Below are 12,517 nucleotides of genomic sequence, written 5' to 3'. Positions count from 1 at the left end.
CTCCACAATAACAAACATTCTGGGTCTCACTTGCCGTTGCTTTATACAGGATTTCTCGATGTGCAGAGTACACCTAAATAATGTGCATAGCTATCAATTCAGACTCTGCCAGTCACATGGATAATTCACTATATTCTTGCTTAACACTGGTGTAAATAAATACTGTGTAAAATGGTGAGGAAAAAACCCATAAGATAAATAATTAAGAACTTGATAAAATATCCTCTGTAATATGAAAACAATCATTACAATTTAACATATGAAAACAGTAAAGTTGCATACCTTTTCTCCTGGCTTATTTTTTTTTCTGAACTAAAATCACTGCCTAAGGTCTGTTTGTCAATGCATAATGCTGTATAGCTATGGGCAGATATTTTTGTTCATGTATGATTTGTCCAACTTGATTACTTTGTAAAAACTATATTGTAATTAGCCTGATGCAGTGTATAAAGGGATTAGCAGTCTACAATCATAGGAGAGCAGAATAAAATCCAAATATCATCTTGCTAAAAAAGTTCATTTATACCTGAAGTAGAGCATAAATAGAAACTGTTACAATTACTTCTGGAATCCACAGGACTGGTGAAATTAGTGGGTATATCCCAGCTAATGCTTTTATCTGAAACCCCAGTTACACATTTCAGAGACATTCAAAATCCCCCAAACGCATCATTTGCGTTCCCAAAGTGTTATTAGCTCCTATTCATGTCACAGTTTCTTTAAAATAATTATCTATCAGCCTTTTACTCCTTGCTGACTGCTCATAAAGCTTGCACTGCCTCTCTGCTCTACTCCCAGCATCTTGTGCTGTTTTCTGTGTTCTTCCATGATGTCTTGTCATCATCACAATAAAGAAAGGTTTTGCAGTTCCTTAATTTTGCAGATGTACTCTTTACATTTTCATGTGACAGGTTCTAACTTTCGTAATGATATCTGTGAGTTTTGATTTTTTTATGATTACTTCTGAGCATTAAAGATGTCTGTCACAAAAATTTGTCCACAATTGGTTTGCAAGAAAGATGTTATACAAAAAAGTTCCATTACATTGCTCTTTATTCCCCTCCTCTTTTCTTTTAATCTGCCAACAAGTAAAAAACACCTAACGGTTAAGTATTTGGAAATTTTGCCCATATATCAGTCTTTTTTTAATAGTGTCCGCTTTAGGAACTAGAGCTTGCATATATTTCATATGCTTATCCTTTGCCACTCATACCAGTAACTAATATTTTCTATTCTTCAAAGCAAAAAATTTCTAGCCTTACTGAATACAACAGCAAACCTAATAGTGGTTTCACTCAGGCCAGGTTTCACATGCAGATGCCAGCCTGTATCTTCATCTCCAAATTAACTCTATGGAAAGTAAAGATTTTGAGATTCTAGGGTCACTGTAGTAAATAACTTCCCTTCCCTTTTATATAAAAGCTTTGACTTGTACTGAAATAGTTTTGAAACAGAGATGGTATTTTTTGGTTCAGAATTGAAACTCTGAGGTTCTTCAATATAGAAAATAAAGAGACAATGAAATTTGTGTCATCTGCACTGAGCTCTTCAGTGATGAAATATGACAATTTGGTATGTAACTATATTGAGACTTAACCAAGAAAAAGACAAAGAGCAATGACAATAGGTGCAGGGTGTAGAGACCAGGTTGTTGTCCGTGTCCAATGGCTCTTTGGCCCCACAGGCAGTGATGTTGGCTGGCATCAGTCAGAAGCAGAGACTCCGTGATGTGGAGAAGCGAGGGGGGACCAGTGCTGACAGACAGTATTTGTCTTGTAACATCTCCAGTTGCTACTGAACTTAGTTGGACTGGTACTAGTTTTCTGGAAGTGAAAGGTATTTGTTATTAGGGAGCCCAAGAGACTTTTGGTCTTCTGAGGGGGAAAAAAAAATAAATACATGTTTTGAATTAATGTGCTTGGATATGGTGAATTGGTAAGTCCTGTTTGGTAATTTGAAAATTAACCCTTGAGCATGCGAGTTACACGTTAGTTTGATTACCTGGAAGTTGTGTGATTACAACCAGCTGTCTTGGCCAACTATATTTCAAAGTGTATTTATTAGTCAAGTAGCTTTATTAGCCTTAATTAAGGATGGAAAAAGCAAAAAGGAAGTGTTCTAGTGTTTGTGTATTTTTTTAAATTCCCCCCCATACTAAAATATTAATTTACCACTGTCATGATTTAACCCCAGCCAGCAACTAAGCACCACGCAGCTGCTCCCTCACCCCCCCCTGCTCCCAGTGGGATGGGGAGGAGAATCAGGGAAGAAGGTAAAACTCGTGGGTTGAGATAAGAATGGTTTAATAACTAAAGTAAAATATAATACTAACAATAATAATAATGAAATATAATAATAATAATAATTCTAATGAAAAGAAATATGACAAAGCAAAAACAAAAACAAAAAAAAGAAGAGGAGGGAAAAAAACAGTGATGCACAATGCAATTGCTCACCACCCACTGACTGATGCCCGAGCCACGATCTGTCCCTCTCGGCCAACTGCCCCCTGTTTATATACTGGGCATGACGTTCCATGGTATGGAATATCCCTTTGGCTAGTTTGGGTCAGCTGCCCCGGCTATGCTCCCTCCCAGCTTCTTGCACACCTGCTTGCTGGCAGAGCATGGGAAACTGAAAAATCCTTGGCTTAAGATAAGCGCTACCTAGCAACAACTAAAACATCAGAGTGTTATCAACGTTATTCTCACACTAAATCCAAAACACAGCACTGTACCAGCTACTAAGAAGAGAGTTAACTCTGTCCCAGCTGAAACCAGGACAACCACTTCTAACCCAAGCTCATCCTATATGGAGAACAACCCCTAGATTCAGATTTGGTTCAGATGATCTTTGGGATCATCTGGGCAGAATCTGAACTCCAAACCTTGCAAAGTTGTTTGTTTTTTTCTCTCAGTCACCACTACAGTATTTGAGTCTGATGATTTCATTCCACAGATAGTTATATTTATTTTAAATATTCATGAAATATGGGAGTTCAAGTTGTTCTTGAAAGTCTAATTATGTTTCTTTCGCCTACAGTTGCTCCAGCTGCTGCGGGGAGAAGCTTTGTTGATTGAAAAACAAAATGAAATTAATTACATTTCCGCTGGACTGTAATTGAAGAATTTGTCTTGCTGTTCTGTATTACATGTAAAGACCTTCTTCCCTGCAAGGCAGGGAAGCTGTAGGGCAGAACTGTGCTTTAATTCATGTTCTGGACAGTGACTGGCCCCAAAGTGCTTCAGCTGGGAGGCTGTCCAGAAACATCAGACTCAGACCAGGAAATGATTTCGGAGGCTTCAGCTACAGTAGCTTCTATTTCACTAAAGAGAAAAAAGTCAGCAACTATAAACAGAAATCAAGCCATACCTGACAAAGAAGTACCAAACCATTTCCAATGTAAAAAGTAACTTAAAATACTTAAACCTGAAGTCTTTATTAAATACACAATATATGAAATCTCTAATTCATTCATGTGTATATGACCATCGCATGCTGCTCTGAATACAGGCATGTTTGCAGCACATCCATCAAACTTCCTAGTTTTGAGGACCTCAGAAACGTCTTCAGCGTACCTGTGAAAACGTGATAGTTGATCACACAGTGGTCTCTAGTGGGCATGTGTTCACAGCAGTGGAAAATTCATAGCTGAGCTTGATTGCCTCCTTTGGTTCTTTTTGCCTTTTTTCCCTTGAAAAAAACAGTAGTAAGAACAAAAAAAAAAATAATCATAGTGATCTTGCAAGTTAAGGTTTTAATGTCTAAGCATAACTGTGGTTCACCTGAGGTTCAGCTTAGGGCAGCAGAAGTTAACTGCATGCCATGGGTTTGAGGAGGATGGAGTCATGTGGAGAAGCTTACACGATTGCCTGTGTCTGAGTCTGTCTGTCTATGATCCCTCTGCCAGCTGCACCAAGGATGAGATGAGAGTGCTCAGGAGTCTTAGTTCATGAAAATTAAATCAGTCATAAGTGGTATTCCCTTACTTGCAAGCTGTGAAATGTAACAAAACCATCTGATTATAGAAGGGGAAAGGAGGGGAGAGAGACAGAACAAAAAAAACCCAGATAAACACCTTCCAAACAGGGGATGCGGTGTCCCTTAACATCCAACAATGACCAGTAGACAATGCCATGTGCTTTACAAGTTAATACCAAGTCTTAAATGCTTTTTTCATCACATCTTTCCTCTCCACAGACTTCAGGCAAGGGTTTTTGCACAACTAGGTGCTTCCTGTCTAGTTGCTGTAGTAAAACTTCATCTTTCACAGCTGTAGCGATATTTCATCATGAAATGGGAGTCTCAGGTTGGAAGAAAAGAAAAAAAAATGCTATAACATTTCCTTTACTCTAACTTTTAAATACTCATGGATTTGTAGAGCATAGTCCTTTGCCCCTTCACTCAGACCTTCCCTCTGGTTTTACACGGATCTAAATTATAAAAGCTTTTTTCCTTCCTTGCTTCACTAGCACTTTTATCCTCCCGGCTTTTTCACTGGGTCTTCAGCTTCTACATCAAACTCGAATTCATTGCATTTGTTTCCCACATGCTAGATAACTTGATTGCAACCTTGACTCTGCCAATGGAGGTTTCTTTTTTTATTTGCTCTGTTCAGCCCTCATACCTGACACACTAGGTGAAGTTCCTTCACCCCATTTCACCTCCATGTTTCTATATTGCTGAATTGTCCTCTCTAATTCAGTCTGCCATGTTGTTGCCATCTGTTGCCACGTCTCTCCTGTGGAACCTCCAAAGACTAATTGGTCATCAGGGAAACCCCTTGATAAGCATTCAGGTTAAATATGTATATTTTGGGAAGCCTGATCCCTTGACAAATGCACTTCCAACCAAAGCAAAATAAAAATCTTCTGTTCTTGCCTACCTCTTCTCTTTGGTTGTCAGTACTTTGTATTTTCACTCATTCATTTCCTGAGTTTCGTTGGGTGGCGAGCTCTTCAAGGCAGGGGCCATGTCTTGACTGTGTCTTTGTGCTTAACAGACATAGCTTTAGAAAAGAGGAGGGTGTGAATACATCCAAAGGAAAGGGAGTAAACTTTTCAAAAAGCCTATTGGTGTCATTTCCAAAGTGACTACTGTCTTTGAGGGACACTCAGACCTCTGCCTGCCAGTGTCATTTAAGAAAATGTAACTTCAGGTATCACTGGGAATTTTACTTGAGTAAATTCAAATATATTTCTTTCCTAAGGTATTTCTTTCACATTGAGTTAACTAAGAGTTACAGCTTTTCTTGTTATACACAGCACAGACGTCATCATGTTTTAGACTTCCTCTGAAAACGCAGAACAATGGGATCCACGTGAGTTGCATCTTTGTTTTCACAGAAACCAAATAATCTTCTGCAGCAGGTGCCAGGCTTGAAAAGTGCTAACCTGACGGTCTGTCCTCAATCCAAGCCAATGAAATCTTACCATGGTGTTACATCAGTAACTGTTTTCCTTTGTCCCACAGGCGGGCAAAGGGATTCTGCGGACCGTCATCGCCAACAACGAAGCGGTGGCAGATATGATTCCAGTAGACGTCGCCATCAACCTCACCCTTGCGGCCGGGTGGTACACTGCTGTGCACAGGTGGGAAGGCACTCCTGTTTCTGCCAGACTCGGGCATTTACTGCCTGCACCAGGACTCTAAAGGGAACCAGAAGCTAATTGAAAACCTGTGCAAGAGCCTTGTTGATTCATTTTTCTGGTTCATGTTTTCTTCCCTGAGTTGGCAAGGACTAAGAGTGTAGCAGAAGCAATAAAGGCAGGCTTCAGAGTTAGGAAATCTCTAAAGCTGCAGGTGAGACCTGTTTCTCAGTACAACGTAAGCTCAACTCACAAGTCTCTCCCTCAGAAGTCACTTTCTGAAGGCCAAGAGCTTTGCTGTAGCTTCTCAGCAGCCGTTTTGGGGCCTCCTTTCTCAGGCAGCTATATCGAGTCGCTTTTCAAGTGGCTTCTAGGTTTTCTTAGTGAAAATGCTCTGCGTGTTTTCCTTGGAAAACACTGCACAATATAAATATACTATGGGCTCATATGATAGGTGAGATGATCTAAAAAAACCCATTCTTTGCGTTGTTGAGAAGGGTATGTATAAGTGGATTATACATATCTATAAGGATTTTAGATCTTTTCCTGTGAACCTCTGGCTCTGACCTTTAATCATTAGGTAGGAAGTGCTACAGAGTAAACCACATGAATTATTCTGGAGGTTTATGCAACTCTGAGAAATCAATACCAGGCAAATAAAAGGCAGAAATATTTCACTCTGAAAGACAGAGTAAGCCCTCTGAACTGAGGGTGGAGAAAAGCTGCATACAGTAACCTAAATACAAGGATCCTAAAAGGATCTTAAACGGCAGCTCGCTAGCTTTTTAGATTTATTTTTCTCATAGTTTCATCCCTCTCCATCAGCAACAGGCAAAGCAGCATGGTCTGGGAAAAATAAATACAGCTTCCCTTTACACACACACCCACTCCTGAGAGCTTCCAGATGAAGAGAGCTACAGCCTGTCCATAAAGCTGGAAAAGGAGACAAACGTGTGCTGATGAGCAGTACATCAGCACACAGGTAGACTTCCTGGCTCTGGCCATGGTAGGAGAAGTGCCATTTTTTAACTTTTCATTGGCAAGAGATAGATGTGTTTAATCTGGTTCCTACACAAATAATTATTAGGCTAAAGGAGCAATTGCAGAACTTGATTTAAAGCTGGGCACAACCCTAAGGTTAGCAATCTGTATACAAAAATCAAGAGCCTGAGCCTTCTGTAAATTTAATTTCTCTTGAGAGAGTTTCAGGTTTAGGTGCTGTCTTGAAGAATAGCATGTATGGTTGGGGTTTTTTTTTTTCCAAATCATCTAATTAGAAAGTCAGTATCCTTCAGGGCAGGTGACATTACTGAGGGAAATTAGATTCTAAAACTCAGCAGAGAATTGCAATCTTCACTACATAGTGTAGAAGCTCTGCAGAGCTCTACACTCTACCAAGGTCACCGACTCAGCTGGAGGGTGGAGAATGGAAAAAAATCAACAGGGAGAGACTGTTCATTGGAAGCTGGGAAAATGGAGAAATCCTCTTCATTGGTGTTTAATGGGCCTGACCTACTGGAGTAAGTGGAAGTCTGTGCTTTCACTTCAGTGCACTTTCTATCAGGCTGTGTGTGTGGCTCAGCACTAGGTGAGTTTTCTATATGGGCACATATTACGGATTTAGTCCTTAGTGAGTTGCCATATTGATTTCCATAATGCAGAGTTTCCCACATTAAGCGCTACTGTGCATTTTTATGTTTAACACTCTATCAGACTTCTACTCAGTAGTTCAAAGTTACAGGAGATCATGGATTCAGAGCTGGACACACGTCTATTAGTCCTAACCACCCCTAGAAGTCTGCTAGGGATTAGTAATAATGATAATATACAGCCAAATGCCATGATTTCAAAGCATTATTTTAAAAAGCACCATTAAAACTGTGCAGTATCCAGATGCAGTTTTCAGGTATTACCATGCGAGATTTCTTATCCCAGGTTTAGGGGTTCTGTCTCCTGGTCTCTTCAGTCATAAGAGTTTTGAAAAGAAAGGTTCCTCATAGGCAGCCTCCTCCAGTGGAGAAAGGCTCTGAGCACCACAGGCACCCTAGGAACACTGAGATGCTGTATCCTCCAGCCCAGCTCCTACCCCTGTTCAAGGCCAGATCTCACCTCTTAGAGCATTTTGGCAGATGGCTCCAGCTGCTAATGCAGGGTAAGAAAAATGCTGTATTGATGGCATCACTTGCACCCTTGGCAAGGCAGGCTTAGATCAAAAAAGCTGTTTGACTAATTCTTGCCTTGTATCAAAGGAAGAAATAAAACCGGTATGATCTATGTTTAGTTCCATGCCCAAATAACAACCAAACTTTATTTGGTATTAAAATGAGAATTTTGTTGAAATGGATTGATTCGTAATCACCACCCTAACAAATGAGTTTAAAAGTAGCATGAATCATATCCATTAAGTAAATGATTGCAAAATACACAGTGTGTCCTTGAGGTTGGCTTGGGCCAATTATTTAGAGTATACTAAGAGAAACCGTTAAAAAAAAATCAGAAACTTGTCAGTATGCGTGCTTTCCTTATTGTTTTTATAATTTTTGATAAGTGATATATGAATGATTTTTCTTAAACCCCATTAACTTCATATGCTCTCCAGAATCTGACTGAATATTATTAAAACTTCATTTTTTATACTGTATTTTCATATTTATGAAAAATGACCTCTTCTGCATTTTTTTATGAGCTGATATTGTTTCTTGGTCTGTTAGCTTTCATGCTCCGTTAATAAAGCTTTGGGTGCTTTTCCTCACACCTTAAAATAATACTTCTTTCTCTTTTCCAGACCAAAAAACATGTTGGTGTACAACTGCACAACAGGTGGAATCAACCCTTTCTTCTGGGGAGAAATGGGTAAGGTCTAATTTAAACCTAGAATGTGTCAAACATCAATAGCATTCCTCGGCCAGTCTTCGAAAAGGTGGCATTTCCTATATTTAGGTGGCATTCAGCATCTGCCATTCAAACTGCGCGTGGGAGGCCCAATTGCAGTCGGTGAGGGTCCTGTGAGCAAAAGCTCCTGGTGCTGGGCATTCAGCTCAGGAAAGCGTCTATTCAGTTTTCATTGTGGGCGTAATCACAGAACAACCCAGCAAAGTACGTGCTTTGTTGCACTGAGGTATTAAAGTGGTAGAAAAAGGAATAGAGAACCAGCCCCTTAATTCTATGAGAAGATGCTCTGCATAGCTATAACAGGACATCTTCCTTTTCTGATTGAGAACCTTTTCTGGGTTTGGGGGTTTTTTTGTGCTTTGAAATCACTTGGAGGACCTTGATAGTGAATGAAAACTAGTATATTAAGGAAGTAGAGTAGCCTTTCTTCCTCTTTCTGTGAAGAAAATTCTAAACAGAAATAATTGGTGTAGACTTGAGAAGGCAAACCTTGAAATGACAGGTGTGCTTCAAGAACAGTTTGCCTTTTCATCACGAATTTTGCCAGTGGAAGAATTAAAATTATTTTCGTGGTTGACTTTTCTTCAAGTGGATGTGCTTCTGAGGCAGTGATGAAGGAAAGGGAATCAAATCCTGACACACTTACAGTGGAAAACTCACGCTGAAGCCAAGCAGCAGAAATACTACGTACAGTCAGTACATTCATGGACAGATGTACGGGGCCTGATTCGCTTTCTGTTATACATTAATACATTTCTTTGTGCTTTAAATACAGGATGCTGGCAAATAACTACTGTGGTGTTTCACCTCTCAGCCTTTGCTTTGCATTTGTCTTTGCATTATTTAATTGGCAAACTGTGAGTCAGCAGAGAATCAGACCATAATTGCATCTTCAGAGCAAGGCTTGCCTGAAAATCCTACTAATGTCCTACCATGAGATTTGATCAAGTGATCTAGCAGGGAAGAGGTTTCAGCAATTGGCTGAGCGGGGGAAAATCACACCAAGTTTCTGATATTTTTTTTATGAGAGATCTAACATTGTGGTTTGTCACAGTTGTGAGAAGAGGTGAGGCTTCATAGATGATTGTTGGAAAATGTAGCCAGTCTTCGTAACGTGTAAAGTCAGATCTTCTGTGGCTTTTTCACAGGAGTAAATGCAAAGCTTTTCACAGGCTGCTACTTCAGGCAACAGCCACCATAGCACCGCTACCTGAGGTTTGCCCTGCTTAACCCATTTTCAGTGTAATTTTACTGATTAAAACAGCAATGTATTAATGCATTGTAACTGATCTTACTCTGTTACTTTGCTCATAACTGTGGATTTAGCAAAGAAATCATTTGAGTGCAGCAGAAGCTTGCATAAGCAGTTCACCTGTGTGATGGGACTAAAGGCAAAATTTTCTCCCTGGGTGACACTGTGGAGCTCTTTCTACCACATGTTGTATCCACAGTTTTCCAGAGATCAGCAGGCTGCAGAGGGGTATTAGGTACAAATTCATGAACAGGAATTAGGATGGAGTATCAAAGAGCAAAATTTTGCCCTTAAAGATGTTGCAATGGTTTAAGAAATGAGTTTAGGGAAGATTTATCACATTAGGATGTTATGACTGCGGCCATCTAGTTTGAATTCTCAATTCAGTCTCCCACTGATTTCTTTTTGGTAAATACACACAATTCTAAAATCTTCTTTATATATATGACAGACTTTCTCAACCCACTCACATTACTTTCTCTGTCTACTCACTATTATTTGGCTTCTAGGCAGCCAGTCTCATCACATGGACTTTCAACAGGCCTTTCAGAGCCATGATGTCTCTGAAATAAGAGCTACCACTGAGTAGTCCAGCCCCTGCACAGAAGGACTGAACTTCACCCACCAGTTCCCTCCTTTGCACATGGGCAGCAACTGCTACTCAAGTTGTCACCCTCTCTTTCTGAAAGCCTGTTTCCAACTGTGTTTAGCTCTGCTAGCCTTTCAGGTTGAAATTGTTGAGGCCAGGTCTCTACCTCCAGCTTTTTCAGAATTTTCTTTTTCCCCAGCATGAAAGAAGCTGTTTGATGCAAACATACAGGAGACACAGGATCAGCAAAGGGAAAGAGAGTCTGTTCAAGGAGTCTGGGGAGGCCGGACTGGCACAGGGTCTGTAACCGGTCATCGAGGTGGAGGGTTGTGAGAGTGAGACTGGAAGCTGCTGAGAAACAAGGGTGTGGAATGGGAGTCATCTGGCATGGGACTGAGTGTTTTAGTGCAAATCAAACATGGGGTTTGCAGAGGGGAAGACCTGAACTACCTGGTTAGGGAGACTTACACCAGGACCAGCTGTAGGAATGACAGGCGAACACAACAGAGTAGGGATTTTTTGGTGGGAGAGCAGGAAAGGAGAGAAAGATCGAATAGAGAAATTGAGACTGGAGCAGGCTCAGGATGCCCTGCATAGGGAACAGAAGCAACTGAGATGGGGACATTTTGAGTACAAAGGTGATGAGCTTGGAGGGAGGGAGGAGAAAGAGATGTAGAACAGAATTATTTGAAAAATATAGAAGACTATTTAAGAGCTTATGCTTAAACATCCATTGCAAACCAGTTTATTCTACAGATCTCCAGATACAGACAAACCTCTAGTGTTAAAAGGAACCTTAACTGATTTATTTCTTTTCCAAATAAGGCTATGCCTTGGAATTTTTTCTTACTTTATTCCATTACTGCTGTTATTTTCCCTGCTATTACAAAAATGTGGTCAAATAACTGAGTATTAATCTGAAGAAGCGTATTCTGCTTTGCTGCAATGTAAGTCTTCCCAGTCTGACTTTGTGAAGTACATTTTGCAATTTCTGCTCCAAACTAAACCTTAAAGCAGGCTTTAAAATGGTGTTCAGTGTGGGAAAATTTGATTTCAATTTATCCTTGACAGTCTACCTAGATGAGACTGGTGTCTGATTCTCCCCCTGCTAAATCTGCCTTTGAGTTGTAGAATTTGCTGCTGCGTTTTTGTGCTGTGGTCGAAGGCAAAAGACCACCCACCCACTAAGTCGTTTCAGTAGCTCCTGGAGGTGATATGTTTCTGGTTCGGGGTTTTCTGCCTGCCTGACCCGTCTGTCTGTCTGTTTGATTCTTTCTCTCTCTCTCCAAAACAAACTGTTGGAGCGTAAGACACTTGCTACGCTTGCGAAGTTGAACACTTTCCAGAAATTAGGAGACAGAGCAATTGTGCTGAGTCAGTGCAAGCCAGGGTAAGGGAGGTTCGTAAACAAAACACCCATAGCATTAACTGTTCCAAGTTATGCAACACTGTTTTTTTCCCAGCTTCCTTCCAGTAAGTCTTTCAAGTTGCACTGCCTTATGTGCATTTTAGAATGAAACCACTTTCATTCCTGACTTTCAGAATTTTTCTTGCATTTTCAGCAGATCACAGAATCATAGAATCATAGAACGGTTTGGGTTGGAAGGGACCTTAAAGATTATCTAGTTCCAACCCCCCTGCCATGGGCAGGGACACCTTCCACTAGACCAGGTTGCTCTAAGCCCCATCCAACCTGGCCTTGAACACTTCCAGGGGTGGGGCATCCACAACCTCTCTGGGCAACCTGCTCCAGTGCCTCACCACCCTCAGATACCTCATCTGCTCTTGATATATGTGCTTCTCTCACGAGTAATATCACGGTATAATACTGTAGCTCCTTTACTACAGCTGCATTTTCCGCTACAAGCCTTAAGTAACCAAGACGATAAGGGTGTTGCTGATTTGTGTGAATTTGGTGTATGGCCAATGATCTGAAATGCCAAGGGCTGCATTTTCCACTTACTGATTAGTTCTTTCTTGCTGTCCTGGCCAAAGATGCCAAAAATGCAAAGAGAAAAGAAAGGCAGTAATATCTTTAACATGTTTCCAAAGGGAAACCTTCTCAACCAGTTTACAGCTGAAAACTAGATCTGCAGTATATTAACATCAGGATTTGAATAAACAGAGCTATAAATATATGCTGCAGACAATATAAAAACTATCACAATTCCAAAATATCAGTGGTTCCCAGTTAAA

The 12,517-nt window shown here is 40.4% G+C and overlaps 1 protein-coding gene across 2 annotated transcripts in view; it reads left to right on the top strand.

Annotated features, from left to right (window-relative positions):
* Positions 1 to 12,517, top strand: part of FAR2 (fatty acyl-CoA reductase 2) — a 159,594-nt gene that overhangs the window by 130,139 nt on the left and 16,938 nt on the right. For both annotated transcript variants that reach the window (XM_050904280.1, XM_050904288.1), the window contains exons 7-8: positions 5,473 to 5,591; positions 8,374 to 8,441. In XM_050904280.1, coding sequence (XP_050760237.1) covers positions 5,473 to 5,591; positions 8,374 to 8,441 — 187 coding nt within the window. The remainder of the gene's footprint in view (positions 1 to 5,472; positions 5,592 to 8,373; positions 8,442 to 12,517) is intronic.

This window comes from Gymnogyps californianus, chromosome 1 (assembly GCF_018139145.2).
Source record: "Gymnogyps californianus isolate 813 chromosome 1, ASM1813914v2, whole genome shotgun sequence".
Taxonomy (NCBI): domain Eukaryota; kingdom Metazoa; phylum Chordata; class Aves; order Accipitriformes; family Cathartidae; genus Gymnogyps; species Gymnogyps californianus.
This window is presented reverse-complemented; position numbering and strand designations above follow the sequence as displayed.